At 31.8% G+C, this 27,860-nt stretch overlaps 1 protein-coding gene across 1 annotated transcript; it reads left to right on the plus strand.

Annotated features, from left to right (window-relative positions):
- Positions 1-937: 937 nt before the first annotated feature.
- Positions 938-20,442, plus strand: LOC139525069 (protein kinase C-binding protein NELL2-like). Its single transcript, XM_071320247.1, has 8 exons — positions 938-1,155; positions 2,539-2,691; positions 5,864-6,010; positions 7,958-7,981; positions 16,079-16,187; positions 16,671-16,762; positions 17,218-17,332; positions 20,325-20,442. Exons 1-8 carry the CDS (start codon positions 1,047-1,049, stop codon positions 20,440-20,442), a joined length of 867 nt encoding a protein of 288 aa, XP_071176348.1. The 5' UTR covers positions 938-1,046.
- Positions 20,443-27,860: the final 7,418 nt, after the last annotated feature.

Below are 27,860 nucleotides of genomic sequence, written 5' to 3' on the forward strand. Positions count from 1 at the left end.
TATAAATGACGTTGTCAGTTTATTTTCGATCTGTGAATTTGCATGACTGTCCCTCTGACATCTTTCGCCCCTCTTCCACTTATTTTTTTAAAAATATCTTCAAAACCTTTCAGAAAGTTGAGATATTTTGATATCTCTATCGGCAGTTTGAACAACCCGACGACTTGCGAAGAAATAGTGGAACTTGATTAATAAGAAGTATATATACATAAGAATACTTTTATTTATTTCGCAACTAACCTTTTATGTTTTATATAAATACATATATATAGATTCTTACATTGATACCAGTGGATTATCGGATTCATCCAATCGAGATAGTTATATTATCAATTTTCAAGTTCGAAACGCCTCGGCGAGTACTTTAAAATTTATAATTTAACTATCGAGATTGGATAAATCCGAGAATCCACGAGTAACTATGTAAGAATCTGTTTCTCTAATGATTAAAAAGACATTTTCTTTTTTTGTTTACCGAAAACCCCCTTCGAGTGCCTTTCACATTGCACGAAGTTGTCAATTTCATTAACCACATATTTTGGTTCATCCAGTCAGCCAAAAAGGTCATGACCCTTAAAATCATCCAATGATCTTCTGAGATCACCAGCAACCACACGTTGATTAAATTTTTTAATACAATGGGTTCAAAAAGGGATACATTTCCATAGAATTAGAGAAATATATATATATATATTACATTCTGAAATATATCAAGCAGCAGTAATTTAACAAATTTTATTTAATTATTACGTAATTTATTTAATGTGTTCTTATTTCCAAAGTTAGAATAATTCCGGTACGTAAGACAAGATAACTTACGTTTCCGGGTTCAATAGATTTATTTGGATGGTCAATCACATGTATACAGTTTTTAATCATTCTAGATCTATAGTACCGTATTTAAATTTCTGACCTCTCTGTTCATATCGTCTACACTATAACCCCGAAATTATAACTTTGTCGAATGGAATCATTTACGTGGGCAAGAGAATAAAAGGCACTGGTATATTTAGGCTAACCAGTATTTCATTTTTATAAAGCAAAGGATGAACATCACTAAGGCTTGGATAATTTGCACCGTCGCTCTCTTCCAGACTGTGACACTTTCGATTGCAGCAGTTCATACAACAGTTGCTCCGATGTCAAACCCACAAGGTAATTATTGTAAATATAAGTTCGAGTTTTGTTCTTCGATATAAATAGTTTATCTAATTCATTGTATAATATATTTAACTTTGATACTTCTTGATAAATATTTTACATTGGTAAACCTAAATTGTCACGAAACACTTATTGTTTTATCTGTCGTGTTCAAGTTGCGATTTTGTACATTTTGTAACATGTACAAAAATATTGCACTTGTTATACATTGTAAAATGGAAACATACTACATATAGCATGTTCAAATTAAGTATTGCTTAAAATCGCTTTAGTTTAAACAAATTGTTAAAATAAAAATATGTCGCTAGTATATTGAAATACATGTTATTTACCTCAATAATAATTTTCCTTATTTTATTTTTCATGCTAGTCATGTTAGTGTGTTTTGTACTTTTTTCATACATTCAATGGCCAGATGAATAGTTTTTATAACTTCTCTATACCTGTTCAAAAACGCATGCAGTCAACAAACTCTATTCAGTATTTTAATCTGATTAATTATAATTGTGAGTGTACACTTTTAAGGAAATAGTAAAATATCTGCACAAAGTTGACACTTCAGATAGCCAAGAATATTTTTAAAAATATTGTGACCAAACAGTCTCTATTCATACCAAGATAACAATAAAAATCGTCTTCCTTTCCTTACTTAAACCTTCACTTAGAAATTATGTATCCTACTTATTAAAGTTGGCAATAAATGTGCATAGCCCTTCTGCTGCTATTTATATATACCATTCACTAACAAAAATATATTGACTTTACTACTTAGTGATAAGTTCAAACTATATAACAAAAAAAATTAAAATACTCATTAAAAAATTTACTAAGTTCTGTTATAAGTCCTACGATTGCGTGAACTCATTTTTATACATTCTTAATGTTTTGAATATATACCATTTAATAAATTTAAATTTAATTTTAATCCCTTGGTGGTTTCTAGTAGATATTTTTACAACAGTCGTGTGGTTCTTTTGTTTGTCTTTATATATCAGTATAATTCAAGAGCATGTATTGCAGTAGTTGTCGTTGGTTCGTGTCTGTTATATTTTACTTCATAAATTATTTTGTGGTAAATAAGTAGTTTTCTGGTTTAGATCGGTTAATTACTTCCATGCTGGGTTGTTTTATATCTCACTATATTTTTTTGCACTAGAGAAGCCCGTATGGTCGCTTCTACTTACTTACCTCCACTTTATTTTAACTCTTGTAGATAGTTGTCTCATTGTCAAACATATAACATCTCCTCGTTTGAAAATGAATCTTCAGTTTAATGTTCCATAACAATATTTAAGACCATAACCACCCACAATGTTCACCCTTAGACTTTTATTAAAGCATTTATATAATGTGAAGCTTGATTTTTTTATGTTACAGATAACACTTCTGTTCCAACGACAACAACAAATAATATCACAGAACCATCGTGTTTTGACAAATTAAATAACTGTAAGGACTTTCCAAACGATGCATGTTTAGGAATATTTCATACATGGGCTCTTGACAATTGTCCAAGACGCTGTGGATTGTGTAAGTAAAAACGTAATAGAATAACAAAAGGTTGGGTTCGGGTTGTATTTATATTGTATGTAAAATAAACGAATAGAATTGAAATGCTTTGTTCCAACATCTTTAATTGATATCTACACCATTGTAAACCCTTAGACTCTGATTACAACATTTTGATAATGTGAATCTTACAGCTCTGTCCCTACGTTTACACACAATTGTTTCACAGAACCTGTGTGTGTTGACAAAGTCAAGAACTGTAGTGCCTTTGGAGACGAAGCATGATCAGGATTATTTTATTCTTGGGCTCTTGATAATTTTCCTAATAGCTCTGCATTATGTAAGTAAAACGTAAGGGAATAACAAAAGGGGTGGGTTGGGTGAGATTGATATTGAAACTCATATATATATGATATGTTCATTTGTCGATATCATTTTTGTCATCTTACTAGAGAACCTTGAAGGATTTTAGTTTAGTCATGGTTAAACATATTTAAATGCTATCTACACGATTGTTTGAATATTTATTTGTTTTTGATGTTTTGATGTACATTTGATGTATATTCTTGGAACCATCACCAATAATTCAGTTGGTTTTAAAGTGATGTACTATCCAAACAGAGAGTTTTTTGGGACCAATATATGAAGGGTCTGGTAACTTTTTCACGTTTGTCTCCCCTCTAAAGTAAGCGAAAAATTGTTGTATTGCAGTCATTTCTCAGTTATAATGTTGGTATATTATTGTTCTTACTAGAACTCTTCTGAGGATTGTCTTTTGCTACTTTTAGCTTTTGCCATCGCTTGGCGACCATAGTAGTCCGACCAGTGTTAACTATTTCAAAGATCTTCTACTCTGAAACTACTAAACAAATTTCAACCAAACTTAGGCTTAACGTCGTTATGGTCGTTAGTATAACTTGTGAGCTTTATTGTATGTTTTGTCAAAGAACATGACCGCCATGGAAAAAAGGACAACGGAATAAACTGCAGTTTTGGCTTATATCTCAAAGACTGAAGCATTGCATGTAAGAGCAATTCGAACACAGGTTTAAGTGTTCATTAGGTCAAAAACTACCGATGAATAAGACATCAGATTTCTGGGTTATTGACCTTAAATTGATCATTTTAATGAATTTTGCAGTTTTTGGTTATTATCTCGAATATTATCATAAATAAAAATAAACTGTAAATAGTAAAAATTTTCAGCAAAGTAAGATCAAATGTCCAAAATTGTAAATCGGCTAAGATGTTGTCCATTAAAAACAATTTTACACAATTTGTTCATCATTTCTGTTTACTTTAAAAAAAAAATCTTCTCTTCTAAAACTACTAAAGTAATGCAAGCTAAATAAAATCATCATAGATACCAGGATTGAAATTTCGTATTTACGCCAGACGCGCGTTTCGGCAACAAAGGCTCAATAGCGACGCTCGAATAAAAAGATGTTAAAAAGGCCAAAGTCGAAGAGCATAGAGGTACAAAAGTTCCTAAAAGTTTTTCCAAATACAGCTAAGGTAGTCTATTCCTGAGGTGCTGACTATGTTCTCCGAATGATCCTTAGGGTATCTAGTATACAATTTTTCCTTTATATCATGTTTCTTAATGAGAAGGCTGCTATGGCTAAGATAGGAGTAAAAAGTGGCTAATATATCTAAAACCAAGGTACAATATGTATTTGAGCAAGTCTGCAAATGTTTAAGTGTTTTTTAGGGCAAGACATGTCTGTCCTGAAATATTCAGTCAAGCTCGATAACATATTTTTAGGTTATTGCCCTTGAACTGATGAAGTTAAGGACAGTTTGCAGTTTTTGTTATTATCTTTGAGTTGATTAAGAGAAACTGTAAACATTTCTTGTACGTCAAGAAACATAGCCACTGTGGCTTAAATAGAACATCAGGGTAAAATGCAGTTTTGAAAGAAAAAAAGTTTTGCTTTTTTTGGTTATTTATTTCAAATATCGATATCAATAGGGAGACAGTATAAAGCAGTTCAATTGTTCAGTAAATTAAGATCTATAAATATCTGAATCTGGAATTATCATTTTTTGTGATTATGGACTTTCCAAATTGATTTTCCTCTGAGTTCAGTATTTTTGTGATTTCTACTTTTTGAGGTTTTACTCTCAGATTACTGGATACTATCCACACTGATTTGTGTCCACACTTATTTAGTATACATGAAATATTTTAAAGCAAAAGACAAACTTTAGACAAAAAAAAACTTTAGTGAGCAAAATAATTATAGGATATCAAAGGCTGCTTATCTTTCAATTATCTCATTATTCAATTTTAACATGCACTTTTAGTTTTTAGAAAATAGTTAGTAGTTTATCTTTATTCATTGAGCATTATGTTAGATATATGAAATATTAACGTCAATTATATTTCGTATAAAATTTCTTAAATAATTTCATTGCAAAAGCTATAAACATGATAAATGTACAGGGATTTTTATATATTTAAAACAAAAACCTTCTCATGCAGTCAAGGTATTATTCGAATCACCTCATTTATTCATTCTGTTTATCATTCTGTCAGTACATACAACAATGATGGTGTTTATTTTTAAGCACAGTTTTATCTGTCACACAATATAACTGATACCCTGAATATTTTATTTCTGCATTAGGAACAAGGGTCTAGAATATTTAGTTAGCACTGAATAGTTGTATTGTGCCTGTTGTTTTCAAATCTGTCGGACACCCTTTTCCTGATTGCCAATACATTACGTTACGAAGGGGATATGCTGAGCTGATAACATTTGCGACGTATTGCATGGTCTTGAATTTAGCCGAACAATGTCAGAACTTGATTTTTGCGCTTGCAAACTATTATTATTCCTAAAATGTATATATACCATATCATCAAGATCATGTCGAAAGAAGTGGTTTTTTTTGTCATCAATTTGAAATGAACTGCAAAACACATTGTTATTTATTTATAGGTTATACATTATTTCCAACTGTTAAAAAAAGATGTCATGACAAAGAACGAGAAATATGTAGCGCACAGAAAGAGGTTTTCTATACATATGCTGCATACACAAAATTGACAACGGACATATTTCAGAACTTAAATTTGGCAAATTAATATTAATCCCTTTATAAATACATAACATCTCATCTCACAAGTATAATTATTTATTTTCATGACTTTGAAACTAACTGTTAAAACAGTCTAATTAATTTGAAGGTAATGAATTATTTGCAACCACTCAAAAAGGATGTCATGACAAACAACCAGCAATATGTAGCTCCCAGAAAGACGCTATCTGTTCAAATGCTGCATTCAAAGATTGGGCAAGAGACAATTGCCAAAAGACATGTTACCTGTGTTCAGGTAGTCACTTTATATACCTTTAGCTAGGGCCCTTCTAACTAATCGGTGTTACCGTTTACTAGTTATGTAATCAAACTGCTTGTCTATATGTCAGTCAGCATGGCTATGTCCTACAAATACATGTACTGCATCAACTGATTTCTATTACTATTGTGAACAGTCTTAATACTTATTAAAAGAGAGGAGAAAGATAACAAAGGGATACTAGTATACAAACCCATAAGTTAACAATAAACTGACAACGTAATGAGTAAAAAAGAAGAATACAATCAACAGTACACAAAACACAACAAAGAACCCAAAAACTACACAAAACACAACAAAGAACCCAAAAACTGAAAAACACGAACCGGTCAAAGCTTGGAGTGATCTAAGATGCTCCAGAAGGATAAGTAGATACTGTTTCACATGTGGCGCCCGCCATGGTGCTTATGTTAGTACAAACACTGTGATAAATCTAATTCGAGAGGTTACGTTTAGTGAAAAGTGGACGAGAAGTTACGTTTAGTGGAAAGTGGACGAGAATGTAGCTACATTTTGGAAATATACATAAAGGAATATCCCTTTTTTTAGCCATATTTGTGTTTGTAAAATGTTTTGTTATAATTTAAACCGTTATTAACTGAATTTAAATGTTTCACATATCAAAGATCTGGATCTTTTAAAGCAGATAATACCATGTAAAGTACAGTATTTGTTTTTCTTACTGTTGAAGGTCGTATGTTTGACCATAATTGTTTATAACCATTTCATTTGAACTCAGGTGGACAGTTTTCTCTTGGCAATCATGCAAAATCTTATGATTTAATAAATAGTTTGTATTAACATGATTAACAGATGCCAAACATGTATAAAATCTAAATAATATAATTGAGAATGGAAACGATGAATGCATTAAATATAACATAACACTCGTGACTCGATTAAGACAATAAACATCCTCTTTATCTTGTTTTCAACTCAGCGAAAAAGTTCCCGTACACGGATGCCATAATGAAATAGTCTCTGAACAATAGTTTGCAAAAGTCTAAAGAAATGGACGCTACACTTTACTCTGAAAGATTTACAAAGACTAGCGGTTCCTGATTTGGGACAGCCGAAAAAAAAGAGGGAGAGATTTTTTTTTTCCTTTGATAAAGATTTTGTAAAAGCCGGTTTCTTCAGGCTTTTAGTAATGACAAAACTCACACTTCAATCTAGGGTTCTGTAACTTTTATTCAGACTAACGAAGTTCAATAACGGATATGTAAATAAAACCCTCACTTATCGTGCAATTGGCACATTTAAACCATATAAACCATATAAACCATTATATAACAAACACTAGCTCTTTGGTAAGGTTTAAATAAAGCTGTATAACAAAATGATTTTTATAAATCTTTGTTAAGCAATGTTTATTGTTTATAGTAAAAATCATTAGTAAACCTGGATATCTATTTTTTAGTTTTTATATCAATTTTCTTTAATTAGATTAACCTTTAAACATTACATTCTTTCGGTCAACTCGACACTCGCATTTATTCAATTTATATGTAAACGTTATCTTCAAATCGTTATTCCAGTTTTAATAGGTTATTAAAGTATTATTATATTTGATCATAAAATTCAACTCTTTTTATGTTTTAATATACATTAACGATCTCTTTTGTTATGAAATTTAACTCTCGTTCTCAACATTCAATCTAAACATGCATACGTGTAAAATATGAACTATTGGACAGTTATTGCAAAATTATTAAAGAAAGATAAAGGAAAATTGATAAATGAGTATAAAAGCAGTTAATTGAGAAACATGTCAATTGGTTTTGAACATAACAAACTATTTAAACAATCGTCAATAATTTGCATTTAGTACTCATAATATGAATTGATAATCAAAGAGATTGATTTACTTTTAATATCAAGTTTAGACAATATTAAATTACCTCTCTGTGTTTATTATTGCAGGACATATAAGAACAACACCAACACGTAAGTTAATTTTCAATTGTAATTTTAACAACACATTTGACATTTTGCCTATGCGTCATCAACTTTCTTTAACATTAAGATTAAAAAAAAATATGTACACTTTCATTTTGAGTTAAATAATGAATCCTTTACCAAACATATCAATCATGTCTCTTTTTATATAACAATTACATTATGAATCCTTTACTAAATATATATACCATTTATTGATTATATAACAATAGCATGATGAATTATTTACTTAACATATAAATCAAGTGTCTTTTATATAACAATTACAAAATGAATTATTTACTTAAAATATAAATCAAGTGTCTTTTATATAACAATTACAAAATGAATCCTTCACTTAACATATATAGCATGTGTCTTTTATATAATAATAACATAGTGAATCCTTCACTTCACATATATATCATGTGTCTTTTAGTAAACAATTACATAATGAATACTTCACTTAACATATATATCATATGTCTTTTAGTTAACCATTTTATAATGAATCCTTCACTTAAAATATATATCATGTGTCTTTTAGTTAACAATTACATAATGAATCCTTCACTTCACATATATATCATGTGTCTTTCAGTTAACAATTACATAATTAATCCTTCACTTAACATATATATCATGTGTCTTTTAGTTAACAATTACATAATGAATCCTTCACATAACATATCTATCATGTGTCTTTTTGATATTAATTACATAATGAATACTTCACTTAATATATATATCATGTCTCTTTTAGATAACAATAACATAATGAATCCTTCACTTTACATATATATATATATATATACAACTCGTCTAAACATCAACCCAACAATGTTAGATCTGTAAATTTGCTTTCGCAAATTTTTGGTTCTTCCCTCGCCGGGATTCGAACCCATGCTACTGTGATATCGTGACACCAAATCGCCTGCACTGCAGCCGTCCCGCTAGACCACACGACCACCTGGGCTCTCAAAAAAAGAGCTTTCGGTGGGCATGTGTTACCTTTCCACGTCAGTTTTAATCTAGCGGCGTACTACAGTACATGATATATAAGGCATGAAGATGTTATTGTTACAGATCAGCTAAATTATCTATAGTAAAGGATCCTACAAATTAATGTAAGATACAGTCACAGAAAATAATTATATTCATAAGTACGTCTGAGTCAGTGACAACCCTACAACAGATGTATCCATCGGATCGCCATCAATGATGGTGATACATGGCTGTGTACATATGTGTGTCATTCTTTTTTTGAGAGCCCAGGTGGTCGTGTGGTCTAGCGGGACGGCTGCAGTGCAGGCGATTTGGTGTCACGATATCACAGTAGCATGGGTTCGAATCCCGGCGAGGGAAGAACCAAAAATTTGCGAAAGCAAATTTACAGATCTAACATTGTTGGGTTGATGTTTAGACGAGTTGTATATACATTATGTACACAGCCATGTATCACCATCATTGATGGCGATCCGATGGATACATCTGTTGTAGGGTTGTCACTGACTCAGACGTACCTATATATATATATATATATATATACAACTCGTCTAAACATCACACTGCAGCCGTCCCGCTAGACCACACTACAACCTAGGCTCTATATATATATAAGGATCCTACAAATTAATGTAAGATACAGTCACAGAAAATAATTATATTCATAAGTACGTCTGAGTCAGTGACAACCCTACAACAGATGTATCCATCGGATCGCCATCAATGATGGTGATACATGGCTGTGTACATAATGTATATACAACTCGTCTAAACATCAACCCAACAATGTTAGATCTGTAAATTTGCTTTCGCAAATTTTTGGTTCTTCCCTCGCCGGGATTCGAACCCATGCTATTGTGATATCGTGACACCAAATCGCCTGCACTGCAGCCGTCCCGCTAGACCACACGACCACCTGGGCTCTCAAATAAAGAGCTTTCGGTGGCCATATGTTACCTTTCCACGTCAGTTTTAATCTAGCGGCGTACTACAGTACATGATATATAAGGCATGAAGATGTTATTGTTACAGATCAGCTAAATTATCTATAGTAAAGGATCCTATATATATATGTAACACTCCCAAACGTGTCCTTCCCCCCAAACGTGTCCGATTCCCCCAAACGTGTCTTCTCTCCCTAAACGTGTCCACAATGTACAATATTCCCCAAATTTGTCCGAATTCATAACCCCCAAACGTGTCCGATAAATGTTATTCACCAAAACGTGTCCAATATTTAACGCCAGATCGTCTCGTGTCTTTTAGCGTTAATACATGTATCTCCTAAATAAAATCTCTGATAATGTTTACTACAATTTTATGATAGGGACACAGGTGACAAAGTTTTCATTTATTAGCTTTAGTTGATTAAATGTAGGTTTTTAATGAATATCATAATTCAAAATTTAATCTGTAATTGTGAAATTAATTTTTGACTGAAATTGCTTATTGTTCAGTTGCAAGTATTTCAAACTCATTTAGAGCAAACCTGCACCTAATTATAGAGTTAAATTAATTGTTGACTTTGTAAATTATTTTGTACTTATAAACTCCGATGATGCTTTTTATATCTATCTGAATATTGCCTGGCGGGCGATAAGCAGCATTTGTTAAAACTTTTAATTAATAGCTCTCCATCTGAATTTGTGTTTATTTCAAAAATTCATCAAATCATAAACTGGTTATCCGTTTTTTTATATATATAAATTTTAGGTTTCCAGCATCACTAAAGACACACGATCAAGAGCCATAACGTCCAGTGCCAAATATCTCATTCATTGGTTTTATAGATTCTTTTTATTTATATAAATGTTATGTGATCAACGCCAGTTATTAGTGGTTACCGTAATTGCAAATTTAATTTGTACTGTATAAATTCATTTTTTAAACTGCTGATAGCGTATTGTCAAGTTGCAAGTACCAGTGTATGTAAAGTACGGATCCTAAAATATCATTATACCCCCGCTTTAAAAAAAGGGGGGTATACTGTTTTACCTCTGTCTGTCCGTCAGTCTGTCCGTCAGTCCGTCCGTCTATCAGTCCGTCCCATGAAACTTTCGTCACATTTTTCTCAGGAACTACAATACAAGGATTTCTGATATTTGGTTTCATGGTTTATCTATGTCAGCTTTACCGTGTGATGCATTTTCAGATTCATCACTTGACAACTTCCTGTTTACCGAACACTTGTATGATTTTACACATGATAGCCAAGTTGAAATTTTCGTCACATTTTTCTCAGGAACTACAATACAAGGATTTCTGAAATTTGGTTTCAGGGTTTATCTAAGTCAGCTATACCGTGTGATGCGTTTTCAGATTGATCTCACTTGACAACTTCCTGTTTACCGAACACTTGTATGATTTTACACATGATAGCCATTGAAGTTGAAAATTTTCGTCACATTTTTCTCAGGAACTACAATACAAGGATTTCTGAAATTTGGTTTCAGGGTTTATCTAAGTCAGCTATACCGTGTGATGCGTTTTCAGATTCATCACTCGACATCTTCCTGTTTACCGAACACTTGTATCATTTTACACATGATAGCCAAGTTGAAAATTTTCGTCACATTTTTATCAGGAGGAACTACAATACAAGGATTTCTGAAATTTGGTTTCAGGATTTACATAAGTCAGCTATACCGTGTGATGCGTTTTCAGATTCATCACTCGACAACTTCCTGTTTACCAAACACTTGCATATTTTTACACTATTAATATTATCCACTTGCGGCGGGGGTATCATCAGTGAGCAGTAGCTCGCAGTTTCACTTGTTTTTACTGTATAAGCCATAAATGTCTATTGTAGAATGATAAATAAACAGACGAACTTTTTTTAATTTTTAAAGAAATTCAAGAAAATTAGTTAAAATGTATATGTTCAGAAATACATAATACTAATAAAACAAAGTAAGAGCTGTGAACTATATACCAAAATAGGTGAATATTTAGGACATTTCACGAACAGATCGTGCAGGTGCTTTATAACTAACAGGTTAGATGTTGTTGCAGTAAAAAATATTCATTGTAATACAATTATTAAAGTTGTATAACGTAGAATATGTTTTGCCATTCAGTTTCTTCATATTTAACTAAATTCCAATATGATGATTTCGTAAGGCTAGTCATGTTTACTGTCAAATAATGATACTATTCTTTCATTTTCACTGTGGAGCGAATCATTATTATTGTATATGCGGTGCATTTTCACTGTACAATTTTATTTTTCTTATCTATTACAGCTCATTTCTTTAAGCATGTAGAGCAAGACTTTAGTTGATTGCTTGCTTTTTTTTATTGGATTATCATTATGATAACACCCAATTTAATTCAAATATTAAAAATACAGGTTAAACTATGCCTATTCATATTGTTTAAAAACGTCAATCTTATTTACAAAGTTTGTATAAACAATTATACAAACAAAGCAAGCAAGCCAACCAAAGTTTTGCTTTACATGCATTAGGAAATTAGCTGTAAAGCCTTAATTTAGCCGACTTGCTCAAACAATAGATAAAGTAAGAGAAAGATTTGATAAAATTTAACTTACGGAGGAAAGTTTGGTTTTAGAACACTCTAATAAATTCAATAGAAATAACATTTATTTCAAATGTATTCCATTTAGTTTCTTATAAAGCGTATCGGGATCTTTATCCTTATTTTTTTTATCCATTTCCAGGACACTTCACCACTAATTACGTACATCTTGATATAGATAGCACCTTTGTTTTCCCGTTTAAAAGGTTTTACACTGGAACCCTTTATAACTTGCTGTTCGGTGTGAGCCAAGACTCCATGTTGAAGACCGTATTTTGACGTATAATTTGTATAAATTGTGACTCGGATGGAGAGTTGTCTCATTGTCACATACGACATCTATATATGGCTCAAAAACGAAACGAGACGGGATAAAAAGGGATATAAAAATCTACGCTACTTTTTTAATATATTGATTATGAGCTTAATATGAGTCAAAATAGGGTAAAATAGTGGGTCGCATTTGGGTATAAGCGTCACGCTGTATTGCCGATTTTTTGCAAGCGTGACAGGTGAAAGTCAAATGATTGTGTAGTGAAAAACGGGAAATGAAGTCTAGCGGGACACGGATAAAAATTAGAACTGCATAGTATAAGCGGGATACGTGAATCTGACAAAACAATAAGCTGAATACGGGAATTTGAAAAAACAGTAAGCGGGATCCGGGATCAGAACCCCCTAATGAGACCCAAGAATAAGATATTTTTGTATATTCATCCTATTGTTGCAGTCATGCCTTCAATAACAAATGTATCCGATGCATGCATTTTTTTTTTATATTTTTGGTCCCTTTTTCAATTGTGTGGGGTCCAAATTTATAGACAAAAGTCCTTTAATATAGATATTTGGAATTCGTTGACATGCTGAATCTAACCGTGTAGCTAGTTTGGGGATTATTTGCCTAGTTGCTGAAATAGCCCACATAAAATTCCAAAGGGTCCAAAATCAACAAAAATCAATTGTAGCATGCATTTCGTGTACAATAACCCAAATGTGCATGGTTTTACCTCTGCGGTAGTATCCATTCGCGGATCTAGAATTTTTCATAAGTAGGGGCCCACTGACTGCCTAAGAGGGCCCGCTGCTGTCACCTTCCAGTGATTCCCTATATAAGTTAAAATCAAGGAGAAACGTAATCTGAAGAATACAATATGACATTTTGAGAATCGCTTTTGTTACAAGTTTGAAAAGCTATATATTTGATGAAGAATGAATGAGGAGTTTGTATTTCAATTTGAAAATACATGTATCATAAATCCTAAAGTCATCAACTATTTTTTTTTTCATTTGTTGCAAGTACATTTATCACATAATTCTACAATAAAAATTCCTCGCATCTTTGAAAATTCTACATTAATAATGACTGCACTAACAGTGATAATTCATCGCATCTATAGTTAAAATGGATCGCTTTCAATAATCGATATGCTATATTATGATGCTTTTATAACACTTATTTGAACTTTAATGCTATGTTTGTATATTATAAAGACATATCACAATGAAAATATGTTAAAACTTAACTCAAAATCCTTTAACTTGATATTTTCAAAACGTAAACAAATACAGTTTTCCCATGATCCTTTATTCTACAATAGACATACCCGCATATAACAGTAAAAATGATAACGTATTTCCAGTTGCAAGTATTTCATGCATATTTAGAGAACATACATGCTTTAATGATTTTACTGTTCTATTCTGTTTAAATTGTCTTTAAACTGATGACTGCGTATTGTCCAGTTGCAAGTATTTCATGCTTATTTAGAGAGAACATAGGTTACAAGCTTTTATTTTTTTTAAATTTGTTCTGTATAAATTTACTTTAGACTGTTGATCGTCCAGTTGCCGGTGTTTCACAATATTTAAAGAGAACATACAAATTTTAACGTGCAGAGAAAGGGACACATTCATTCGTTAACTGTACAATTTAACTAAACATGTTTGCTTACAATTTACATACGACATAGCCGAAATGACGCCCCCACTTTCACCCAGTTTTTTTCGACTGGTTTAAAAAAGTACCTTATCTCTATTTTCAATGAAATGGTAAAATTAGTATACATTAATGGAATAGCAATAACCAAATAACGCTTGATATGGACACATTTTTGGGATTGGACACGTTTGGGGGTTTGTTGGGAAATTGACACGTTTGGGCGTTTATACAAATCACACGCTTTGGCGATGTTTATACTAGACATGTTTTGCAGTTCAGTGACGTCAAAGTGGACACGTTTGGGGGAATCGGACACATTTGGGGGGGAGGACACGTTTCTGAGTGTTACATATATATCATGTCTCTTTTATATAACAATTACATAATGAATCCTTCACTTAAAATATATATCATGTGTCTTTTATATGATAATTACATAACGAGTCCTTCACTTAACATATAAATCATGTGTCTTTTAGATAACAATTACATAACGAATCCTTCAGTTAACATAGAAGATCATATATATCATGTCTCTTTTATATAACAATTACATAATGAATCGTTCACTTAACATATAAATCATGTGTCTTTTAGATAACAATTACATATAAATCAGTTGTCTTTTAGATAGCAATTAAATGAAAATGATGTGTCTTTTAGATACAAATAATTTTTTTTATGTTACAATAAATGAGTTTTGTCACAGATTTCAGTAAAGTTTGGCACATAACTTTGGCTCGTTCAACTACAACTGAAAATCGAAAAATAACGCATTTATCTCATATATTATTTGTAATATAACTGATTGAATTCTTTCAAAATGGGAGAAAGTTTGAATAAACGGCACACGTAATTGGCGAAAAACCTTTTTAAGTTTGTCTTAAAATCATCAAAGCTATTAAAAACTTCCTTTAGATTTTTCTTAAAAATCTATATGTTGTTGATTCATAAATTTGTGTTGTAATGATGCAAAATAAAGATAATAATAAGGTCACCGACTTCGTTTTTACAGTATACAACATTTACAGTTGTGTTCCTTAAATAACCTACTAAACGTCGAAATTATCGAAATGTCATCGCGTTACAGGCCGAAAAACGTTGCATTTTGAAGGTGTTCACTACTAACAAGGTAACAAATTGGTTGTTAGACAAAACAATGAAGTCGGTGACCATATGAGTATTTTCTATCAGTAAAACAAAAATGTATGTGTCAACTACATATAGTTTTTTTTAGAAAAATATATGGAGTAGGTTTTAGAGATTTTATGTTTTTCAGCTAAATAGTAGAATTTTCGTAAATGGATTTTTGTAACAATGATTATGTAATTAAATTATGATACAAAATAAAGGGTAAGTGGCCAAAAGATCTTTTGATCCTATACGTATACAGTAAAGATTCCAAATATCTGGCAAAAAGTCAAAAAAAGAGTATCGAACATAATATAATTTCTTAAGAATCCTGTTACTTCGTTACCAAAAGCTAATGTTGTACTTTCTACTTGAATTTGATTGTTTGTCACTTACCATGGAGAAATCAATGGTTTGTCTAAAATGGCATTCTTGAAAATTAATAACGTTTATAGAATTTTTGACAACTATATCTTTTGAACGTATTACAGCTAAAGGTTGTACATTTAATGGAGTTTCTTACCAACATAATGCTCATTGGACGAATGGCTGTGACAAGAACTGTACCTGTGTCAACGGTCTCTACAATTGTGTTTTTTTGTAAGTATTTTTTACATGAAAACTTGATTAGCTATTTAGAGTTGAGGTATGACTGCAATATTTACAAAGTAAGGGACCATAGTTTCCCAACCATTTGACAAAAGGCAGATTTTACATTTGAAGACGTAAATGTATTTGATTTTGTGACTCATTCACCAATTTGTTTCATTTATGTTTGGGAAGAAATATTTGCCTTTAACATTTGTTGTGAACCTTGTAAATAGTTAGTCAAGTTTGAGATATTCATGCATTTGTATTTGTTCATGTTTGTGAAGATATTTATCAGCCATTCACATTTAAAGATTATCAAAACATGAGTTGCACTTATTATATTGATTGCATATTCACTTATTTTTAATTTGACACATAGTGGCTTGTGAATAAAACAAAACAGTCTTATGTATATTTGTTATGTTGCAAAATAAGAATTAAAATAAGAATAAATTTCAAATATGAAATTATAAAATTAACTTTTGATTGTAGATGTCCAATATATCCAAATATTCCACCAAACTGGCAACTTGTAGGGAAATCTGCTCGATGCTGTCATCCAGATTTTGTTATTGAAGTTAAACGTGAGTTTTCATTTAACGATGTGTCAATTGATTGATCGAAAGTGTTTAACCCAACTTTCCCACACTTTTTGCTAAATCATGGTAACTAGTTTTTTCCAGTGGAGAAATCTGGAGTGCACGAAGAGAACTACTAACCTTGAAACGTTTCAGATTATAAGTCCCAAACAACACGCTAGGAAGAATTTGGTAAGTTAGATATAACTATATATGCCCAATAATTGTAGCAGCTAAACATCAATTTAATAAATTAAATTTCAGGATATTTGCTGGCTAATTCATATTTTTTGTTAATATATTCATATATCTATCAGTGACATCATTCAAGTGAAAAATTGTCTAAAATTGTTGTCTGTACTTTATAAGGTATATAAGCCTAAGGTATATATTGTACTGGTTCAGTATGATATTTGTAAAAATAATCTATTACATTGCAGTTTAAACATCCTTACTTTCAGCAATATGTAATTATGGTGGAAAGGAATATAAGCAGGATGAAACCTGGTCTGATGGTTGTCAGTTTAGCTGTATCTGTAATGATGCCAAGGCTGATCAATACCAATGTAAAGAAAAGTAAGTAATGTTTGCTAAGAAAAAGGAGTAAATTTGATTAGGCCAATGGTCCCTATTTTTCAGTAAATAGTTCAAATAGGATTTAATGGCCACAATCATTGTGAATCATAGTTAAAACAATTACTTGATATGGAAAAAAAATCTTTGAAAATTTACATATTGTTATATACGTTTTTCCTCTTTGAGATTGTAAATTTTCAAATCCATCTAAGGAAACCTGATCTGATGGTTGTACGGTAATCTGTGTCTGTACTGATGCCATGAATGGTCAATACCAATGTAAAGAAAAGTAAGTAGTATTTGTCAAGTAACAGAAGTAAACTCGAATAAACCCCCATATGGGCCGTACTTTGAGCTTATATTTCGAATTAGGATCTTATGATTATAACCACTGCGGATCATAATTAAAACAGTGACAGAGGAACAGGACTTTCGGTTTTTTTTTATAGATGTCAAAATGAGGACTGTTCCATTGAAACATAAATGGTACCCAGAGAAGGCACTTTAAAACTTGTCACCCACCTATATCTATAAAGAAACAATTTTAGAATTTCGTTTACATCATTCAAAAAATTAAAGATAATCCATTTGTTTGGCATGCATTATATATTAATGACCCCTACTTCTTTTTGAGTTATTTGAAACATATAACTATAGTCATTGAAAAGATAGATAAACATTTTAAACTCCTGTCTGATTACTTTTGGAATGTACAACAAAAATCTTTAATAACAAAGAAGTCTGTGCTACAAATATGTTCATTGAAATGAAAAATTTAATGTAATCACATTATGTGCAGTATATCTACCGATCTTAGCAAAATATTTCTGTAAATTTTATATCCATAGTGTAATTATAACAGTATAATAATTTCTTTGAATTCAATTGAGATTATTACAGCAGTTATTCAAAAAATGAAGGGACACCACTGTTCCTTAGTTGTAAAGGCAGTTTGGTTGTATTTGTTACTTATTTTAAAAGGAGATAAGTTCCTTTACCACACATCAGTTGTTAAATCGGTCCTTGCTTAAAACAAGAATGTGTCCAAAGTACACGGGTGCCCCACTTGCATTATCATTTTCCATGTTCAATGGATTGTGAAATTGGGTAAAAAATCTAATTTGGCCTTAAAAAGTAAAAAGATCAACCAAAAGGGAACATGTGTACTAAGTTTCAAGTTGATTGGACTTTAGCTTCATCGAAAACTACCTTGACCAAAAACTTTAACCTGAAACTCACACTTTTAATTTCTATGTTCAGTGGACCATGAAAATGGGGTCAAAAGATTAATTTTGTTTTAAAAAAAGAAAGATCATATCATAAGTAACATGTGTACTAAGTTTCAAGTTGATTGGACTTTCGCTTCTTCAAAAACTAACTTGACCAAAAACTTTAACCTGAAATGGGACGAACAGACGGACGGACGGACGGACGACCGGAAAGACGGAAGGACGCACAGACCAGAAAACATAATGCCCCTCTACTACCGTAGTTGGGGCATACAAAAAAGATTTTTTGTTTTATGTTTATGCATTAATCGTTAAGCTCATAATTATAAACTTATGCTGTCCTGGCCTTCGTTGTCTGTAACTTATACATTGCTTGATATTTTATCTTTCTATCTCTTCAAGAAAGGATAGCGTATTAGAGGACATTGTCTTTTCTTAATTCTTTTGGCCTTGGATGTACATTGTAAATATAATACTTTTAATTGAATTACTTTTTGTCAATGCTGCAACAATTTTTCCACTTATAATTCGGATAGCTTTGTTATTATTTGTAGCAGTACACATAACGATACATGCTAGAGCTATTAATCAACTGTGTTGGTCCTTCATAGAATTTTGGGTAACTTCAACAAACAAAATTTTAAAATCAAAAGACAGTACACAGAGCACTTGCTTTTTTTTCTTCATTTTTCTGTGCTTTTCTTGATTTTTAACAACCAGGAATGCTTTAAGCCAAATATTTAAAAGTTAAACAATATTTATAGAGCTAGTGAAGAATTATATGCAATAAGAACCTCAAGAATATAAGATCAACTTTGCCTGCGGGAGTTAGATTTTTAGTATCTTAATAATTTAAGAAAGTTTTGTCAATGACTATGTTAGTAGGGAAAAACGACTACAGAGCCGATTATAACATTAAGGAAAAGTAGTGTTAATAACCAATATGCTTCAAAAAATGGAAACAGTCATGCCTGCTTAAAAAATCAACTGTATTTAGTAAAAACCTTTTTTTATAAGACCATTGTTTTTTCGATTCCTCTGTGTTGCATTTCATATAAATTGGAGCTGTATTATAAGACCACATGTTTTATAGACCACTTTTTTGCTCTTCCGTAAGTGGTCGCTAAAACGGGGTTGACAGTAATTTGAAAGTTGTGTTGGTCTAAAGCACTTTTATTATCCTCAGTTTAAATCAGTGAAGGGATGATATCAATTGGAATTGAAATTATTGAGAGTTTAGCTTCACTGTTTATTATAAACAATCCTCTATCTAGGAAATCATTATAGAAAATGCAAGCTCTGGAATAATGTATCCAATATCATTGATAGGCTCCACATACATGCACTTCTTGAATGTTGCTGCACAGAAAGTTAGCAATAGTTAGCAATAGTTAGGCTCGAATATTTTGGCGTCTATTTTTTCTCTCTCGCGAACTGACCCTGATTGTCATTTTTTACATGTATGGCAATATATGACACAGACTTAAATGTCTTTGTTGATATGTGTTCAACAATAAGAAACAAAAAAATAGACAAAAGTTGTTCCCTATGGAATGCTGAAACTTCAGGGTTAATCACCTTATGGAAATTGTAGAGAGAAACTTAGCTTTTATGTGTCACTTTAACTCTGCAAACCGATTTTATTAGAATAGATAATTTCTTACTTAGAAAACTTGATATTTAAAACAAATGTAATCTGTTCAGATATATGAGTAGAACACAAAATATTTACAGATATATAAACAACTTTTATTCCATTTCAGATGTCCCAAATGGGATCTTCCTGACGTTTGTCATTGGAACCCAGCATCAGCGGGAAAATGTTGTAGTCAACCAGAATGTCCACTACCTTATGTTATCACCGGTTACCCAGACCTTTAGATGTTTCTCTTCACATAAGCAACTGTCAATTATAGAATATTGTTTATCAAAAAATATTAAAGGACCATTTTCATTAGTTTCTTCGTTGCAACAAGGATCTCCTCTGAGTTTATAACCTTTCTAGCATTCAGCACGCTTATATTGACTTTAAATATCATCGATATTTTCATAAAAAAAATATGTTTACGAAATGTAGAAGTTTTATATACACTATAGGGGTTTCCTATCACCAGGAATGAATAACCATAACAGTTTGTTTCTTTCAAACTTTTAGTCTTCAATTCTGTTGTATTTTTGTACTAAGAGAGTGGTGATCCATTTTGTTTGATTATAGTGTCATTGCTGAGTCTTATGTGGATGAAAACGCTTTCTAGAGTACCAAGTTATCAACATTTTATCTTTGAGTAATTTAGAAGGAAACAGTAAACATAAAGTAAATTAAATGTTTACATCTAGCATTTTACAGTCTGTGTGTGACTAGAACACGGTGTGTAAGGTTGTCCTGCGAGAAAACGTTCTGTGCTGATGATTCGGTCCTGACTGGTGCTGGTGGTCATTTGAAGTTGTAACGAAAGACGAAAATGATGATGTTTGACGTTTTCACTCCTAAAAAATGGAAGAAAACAGTTGAGATTTTTCATTTTGTTTCTTATGGGTTCATATGTAAACCATTTAAAAGTTGACCCTCTAAACTGTTTCAGTAAGCGTAACACAAAAATGCTCAGAAAATATATAGTTATTGTCATAATTATGTTTACATAAGACTTATAAAGGAGGTACCAAGCAATATTTTACAGTTCAATTTAATGATCATGAATGGAAGGAAATGGTACGGAAGTTTACATAAGACAAAAAGAAATTTGTAGTATTTTTTGGCGAAAGACTTAAACGCTTCTTTGCATCATATAGTACAGCTCTTCTATAAAAGCATGCACAAAAACTTTGATTGACTTGCTTGCTATGTTTTCAAACAATAGGTAGGCGAAGTTTCAATACATACTGGGATTCGATTGGACAATTACAAACTGACAGGAATTAAAGTTAATGTTTATTGTCCAAACAAATTCTAGTATATACATATAGTAAACAGACTACTTACCTGTCGTTTACAAAAATCCAAACAATCATAGTAAGCAATTTGATCAATGGTTTGCTTTGCATATATTTATAGAAGAGCTGTAAATTCTAAAAATAAATTCTAGTTGTCGTAGATGGTTAAATCCTCAACAAAATCTCAATAACTTTGTCTGAACGAATAAAGGTTTTCAATCAAATTTTCGTGGATTTTTTAGCTTCCACCCTGACGAGGCATGTTAGCTGTTCGTATGCTGTTGCACCTGACGCACGGAAACTTTCACATTTCCATCTTCTTTTCTGAAATATTTTACCCGGCTCATACTTGACAGGATTGTTATCCTAGTAAAAGGTGTAACCAATGAATTGAACACAAGTTAAAAATTCCACAATACTATATACTTCTTTTTAGGTGTCAATTTGTTCGAAAAAAGACGAAAAGAAGAGAGCGTTTTTAATGTCATGATTATCTGTCGCTTTCTGGATCTATGCTTGGAATTCATCTCAGATGACATGGATTCCTCACCCTGGTGACCCTGCTGCCGTTCATAACTTTATCCGTATACATATATTAAAAGATAAACAAAAGGCTGCAACTGGTATTCTTGTATTTAAAATGATTCGTTGTAACGAGAATATTTGCGGTGAATGGAAACTGTGAGTGTCAAAATCTTAAATTTGCTTATAAATGTTGCTGGACCCAGTTTTGTTATCTGATCTGAATTTTCTGAAATGTGCAAGGTAGATAGAAATTGGCCTATTGATTTTTTTACAGGGTAAGTTTTCCGTAATTGCTTGAACTTTTGCAATATTAAAGCCGATTTCAATGAGTGTGTAGACAAAGGGAATATCTTTGGTTATCTTGCTTGCTGAACAGAAAAGTCATTGTTAGGTTATGTAAACTACCCTTCTTTAAGGGTAGACTAGTCCGACAAATGACATATCTTTCTGTCTGTAGGACCAGGTTACTTCGAAAGGAGGGTTGTATACCTTACCTAATAATAAATTCACGGTTAAGCTAACAAACAAGCTAACCAAAGATATGACCTTTTCCTACATACTCAATGGAATCGGATGTTACTAAAAACTCGAATACATTTTAACAGACAGTGGTCATGTTTGTTGATGAATATTGTTTTTCCTAGATTCATTAATTCTTGAAAAATCATTTGGTAACATTTTGTCAAGTAATTTCAGAAAAGATATTTTTGTAATTGCGGACTCCAAGACAATACATGAACCTCACACGACCCCTCGACACAGGTGAGCTTATATATGTTCTTATAGCGATTCGGGTTGATAACCAGTTGAAATTTAGGTATATTTTTTGTGCGTGTAGATTTGTATTGTTTTAAACTGTTATGACCTTTTAAAGTTAAATGTAGGTGTTTAATCTAAGAATTTCTTTTTTAAACTTTTATACTTGTTTTATTCTCAATTAGTAGTATGAAGCTACGAGATATTTTATATTAATTTTTGAAATTGAAGGCACAATTAACAAAGCAAACGGTAGTTTCAAATACTTTTAAATAGATTTTTTAGGATAATGTACCCTTGTGTTGATCCCATGCTAAACATAACAAAAATCTATGTACAAAGGTCTGTGAATTTTCTACAAAAATAGTGATTTTATTTTCACCAAATTCTCTTTTTCCACTTAATACAATAAAGAACTATGAACAATAATGCTTTGCAAGAAGTTTCCCCTTGATATATGTACAAAATTATATCTCTACTATTCATTGTCTGTGCTGCTTTGATACTATTGCAGTTTGCACATTTCGTAATTGACAGGCCACAGAAGGGGTCATAAACCATACACAAAAATATAAAATATTGAATTAAGTATTTAATTTGCATCTCTGAACCCCCAACTCCGGCTTGTTTTTTTTAGGAAGGAGTCTTAAAATGTTCGATTACAGACAGCCGAGTACGCATTTTACTTTCAAGGCGTGTTTACGTTGATTGTTAAAGTCCTGAACACGGATAGATTGAAACAAAAATGTTTGATATATTATCGGGCTTTAGATTCAGTTGTTTTTAAATATAAATGAAGGCTACATTTTAATATAATAATACTAAGAATTCACAATATAATAAAATGCAGAAAAAAATGGATGAAGTGAAATATCTTAGTAAGGAGTCATTATTACAGAAATGGTGTGTTTGACACACAAAACTTAAAAGATTAGTGATATTACCAATATTAAAATGAAAGTGTATTTTAGTTGGGTATTTTTTCCATTTACTAATTTTCAATTATAATTAAGGCACATTTGATTTCTATTCATAAAAATATTTAAACCTAGAAAAGTAGAAGACATTGTTCACTTCCTCCCCCGTAATTCTTTATCAAAAATATTTATTTATTTTGGAATTTAAAAATGAAAAAGCTGAGAAATCTTAGTTTTGTTAGTGTTCTCTAGGTTACCTCGTCTTTATTATCTGACATATTCTAGTCTGCCCTTTCATAAAATAGAGTATTTTTTTAGTGTTCTATCGAACTTTTTTTCTTTTAAAATACAACTTTGTAATCTTACGGGAAACTATTCCATCTAACCTCGCTCTAACTTATCCCCTATACCCCGCCCCCCCCCCCCCCCAAAATACAACCGAACAAACAAACCCGCAATACTATTGTCATTCTTATAGTCAGCACTAAATTGTTCACACACAAATGTGTTTTAAGCTGCTGAAGATATATGATTCAAACGCCCAGAATGTCCTTTGTTCTATATTTTTGCTCTCCATTTGTATGTGAAACCTTTTACATTTTTATTTTATGGGTAATGGTTGTTAAGCTGATTAATCTCTTATTGGCCATTACGATAACAGTGTGTCAGAGATCATATCTGATATTCTTCCTCAGTCATAATAAACTTACATCATTATAGAACTGAACAAAGAAATAACACGACGGGTGCCGTATACGGTGCAAGAAATGCATACCTTTCCTGAGCACCTGATTTCACTCCATGTTTTTCATTGTTTTGAGGGGAGTTCGTGTTGTTTCTTAATTATTATTTATAACTGTATATGTACATGTCCTTTGGTTTCGTAAGTCTTTGTTTACTCTTAGGTTTTGATTGTTATTGTCTTAACAGATTCATATGTATGTCAAAATCAAGAACATATCTGTCTTTATAAGGCCAATTATAAAGCAACTGGGATTGATATGATTAAGGCATTGCTTTACAATTATACTGTATTAAGCATAATATCATATCTAAAATATTAATCGAATGTGATTAAAAATAAAGAATTGCAAATATTTTGAAGACCTTTCCTGCAAAACATCATTTTCTACTAAGTTTAAGATTACAACTGTTATAATATTCTTAGAAGGGCAATAAGGGTGTAATACAATTGTTATTTTCAAATTGGGGGTTCTTTGACATCATTTTTGTACCTATAATATCAAATCAACATGCAAATACGGTCTAAATTAACTTACAAAGAGATGATCAATGATGCATGGTCTGTTCCAGGAACTAAATGAATCATACTTTCAGGTCTTCTGGCGAACTAAAAAGATTGCAGCAAGTTTGTTGTCCGTTATGGAATATCCATTTTATAGATGATAGCGGATCTGTTTCACATGTCGTAACAACAATCACGTCCCCTCTTCCCTGAATGTGACGTACTGAATTAGAATTTGCAAAACGACGGGAACCACATGTGGAGCAGGATCTGTTTACCTTTTCGGAGCCCCTGCGATCACACGTTTTTGTTGGAGTTCTTGTTGCTGAGTCTAGTTTTCTGTGTTTTGTTTCGTGTACTATTGGTTGTCTGATGGTTGTTTTTCCTCGTTGGCCATGGTGTTGTCAATTTATTTTCCGTTGATGAGTTTTAATGTCCTTCGTTTTTTTTTGCTATCTTTTAACAAAAGGATAAATTTAACACAATTTACATGATTTTACACAATTTAACAAATATTTTAGCTATGTTTGAGTAATTTACCATGTTTATAAATATTTGATAATTGTTTTTAATATTTCTAGTTATGCATGTCAACTTGAAAGCTGAATTTAAGAGGCAAAACGTAGTTCAGTGTTCTGTATTATACATTTGCATTCGCTTTAAATAATACTTTTTCCATTTTATTATTTGTCCTTATCACAGCTGTATTTGTGACCCAGACAAATTATAAACCAACTAGTATTGAAAAAGCATGACAAATTTATTAGCCTAGTATAATTGAAACGTTTGAGGATTTTAAGATAATTTGTAGACGTTCAATCTATAAAACAAGGTGATGACGACATCCATGTTATGCATGTACTATCTATAAATAGAGAAATGTATAAGTAACAAGGTGATGACGACATCAATATTATGCATGCACTATCTATAAATAGAGAAATGTGCATATAACATGACTCAATACAACAACGGATTCGATCTTAAAAGGACGAAGTAAATGTTTAACAATTCATAAAAAAGTCTTTGTCAAAACATTGTTGAATAAGAAACCAAGGAAAATGAAAAAAACTTAGAAAATCAACAATTATGCAGAATGAAATTCAGAAAAAATTTACCATACTTACAATACACTACAAAGAAGACATCAAGTATACATATTTGTTCAAGAGCCAGCTAAAGGACGCCTCTGGTAGTTGGAATTTCTCGCTGCATTGAAGACCTATTAGTGACCTTCTGCTGTTGTCTGTTCTATGGTGGTTTTTTTTTTATCACATTCCTCATTTCCATTCTCAATTTTATAAAATTGAACACTTCGATGCCAAAATCGTAATGAATAAGGTTGTTCGCGAGTGGAGTTACTGTTCTACTTCTGGCACCTGTTGTGAAAACTGCGGATGCATCAGTAAAATCCAGGGATGTCTTGAGAAAGAGAAGACAGATTGTGCGTATGACCGATAGAAAAGATTTCGATAATCGGTGAAAAATCCTCTGTGAGGGTTCACCAAATCACGATGGCGCCATTGAAGTTTCAAACTTAACCATTCCGTGTTTCTTGCTAGCAACAACCTACTAAAAACTGAGGAAAAAGATCAGTATGTCGGTTTAAAGTCAGAATCTATACTATTAAACGAGAAGACCTCATTTTGGGTGTCTCTTCTCTTCTTTCCACAATTAATTGATCAAGACGCCTCTGTGTCCTATAGGTACAGTGCATAGTGCCATTTGTCATCCATTCATATGATTATTCAGATTGAGTTATTTTTGGAGAAAAACGAGAAAAAAGGCATCCGGATATTGTCCCGTCATTGGACGAAATTTTAAGTCGGATTAGACTTCCGGTTTGCGTTTTTCTGTATACTTTGAACATACTATACAAAGAATAAAGTGTATTTTCAGAATTCTATCTGCTTTCATTTTCAAGTTTCCTATCCACGGCAGTCACAGAGTTTATTAAATAGAGCGGGTCTGTATACTATATGAATGATCACTATGGATCGATTAGTAAACTTAGAATTGAAAGTAAATGCACTATATTTATATAGTAATGAATGTTCATAATAAACAGATAAGCGCTAAAAATATTCATGTGAACTTTTGATACCTTTTCTGAAATTCTCCAGTCATTAAATCTTTTACAAAATTCATTGATTATAAAAAAAAAAGAAGATATGGTATGATTGCCCTGTTGAGACAACTCTCCACAAGAGACCAATATGACACAGATATTAACAATTATAGGTTACCGTACGACCTTCAACAACGAGCAAAGCCCATACCGCATACTCAGCTTTAAAAGGCCCCGAACTGACAATGTAAAACAATTCAAACCAGAAAACTAGCGGTCTTATTTATGTACAAAAAAATGAACGAAAAACAAATATGTAACACACAAACAAACAACAACCACTGAATTACAGGCTCCTTATTTGAATGTTCATAACATACTAAATGTATGTTCATATTGAAATTGGTAGAATACCAAAAAATGGGAATATTGGAAATAAAGGAGGAGGGATAAAAAAAAAGCATTTTCCTGTCCCCATTAACCTATAGCTATGACTTATGATACTTTTGCTGAATTCTCCAGTCATTCAATATTTTACAACTTGAAAATTGTTCCAATAACACTTTACATACTTTAAACTTCGCTCTGAATGCCCGCGATTTTGCGGGTGTGTTCTAGTGTATTATAAAAAGGCGACGATTTTCCTTACAGATTGTTTACGTGTAAGATTGTGCAAAGTAATTAGTTACACCACTCATCAAATAGATCATTACTTATGAAGTGAGGTTTTCTTTGTCCCTAAAAAAGCATCTTACGTGGAAATTAAGTCCATTCCTGTGACTGGATTCTTTTTCTAGATGCCGCTATCAATAATCTTTTAATACAGTCCTAAATTAATCGCGAGTGTAAGTAAATT

The sequence above is a fragment of the Mytilus edulis genome, chromosome 5 (genome assembly GCF_963676685.1).
Source record: "Mytilus edulis chromosome 5, xbMytEdul2.2, whole genome shotgun sequence".
NCBI lineage: Eukaryota > Metazoa > Mollusca > Bivalvia > Mytilida > Mytilidae > Mytilus > Mytilus edulis.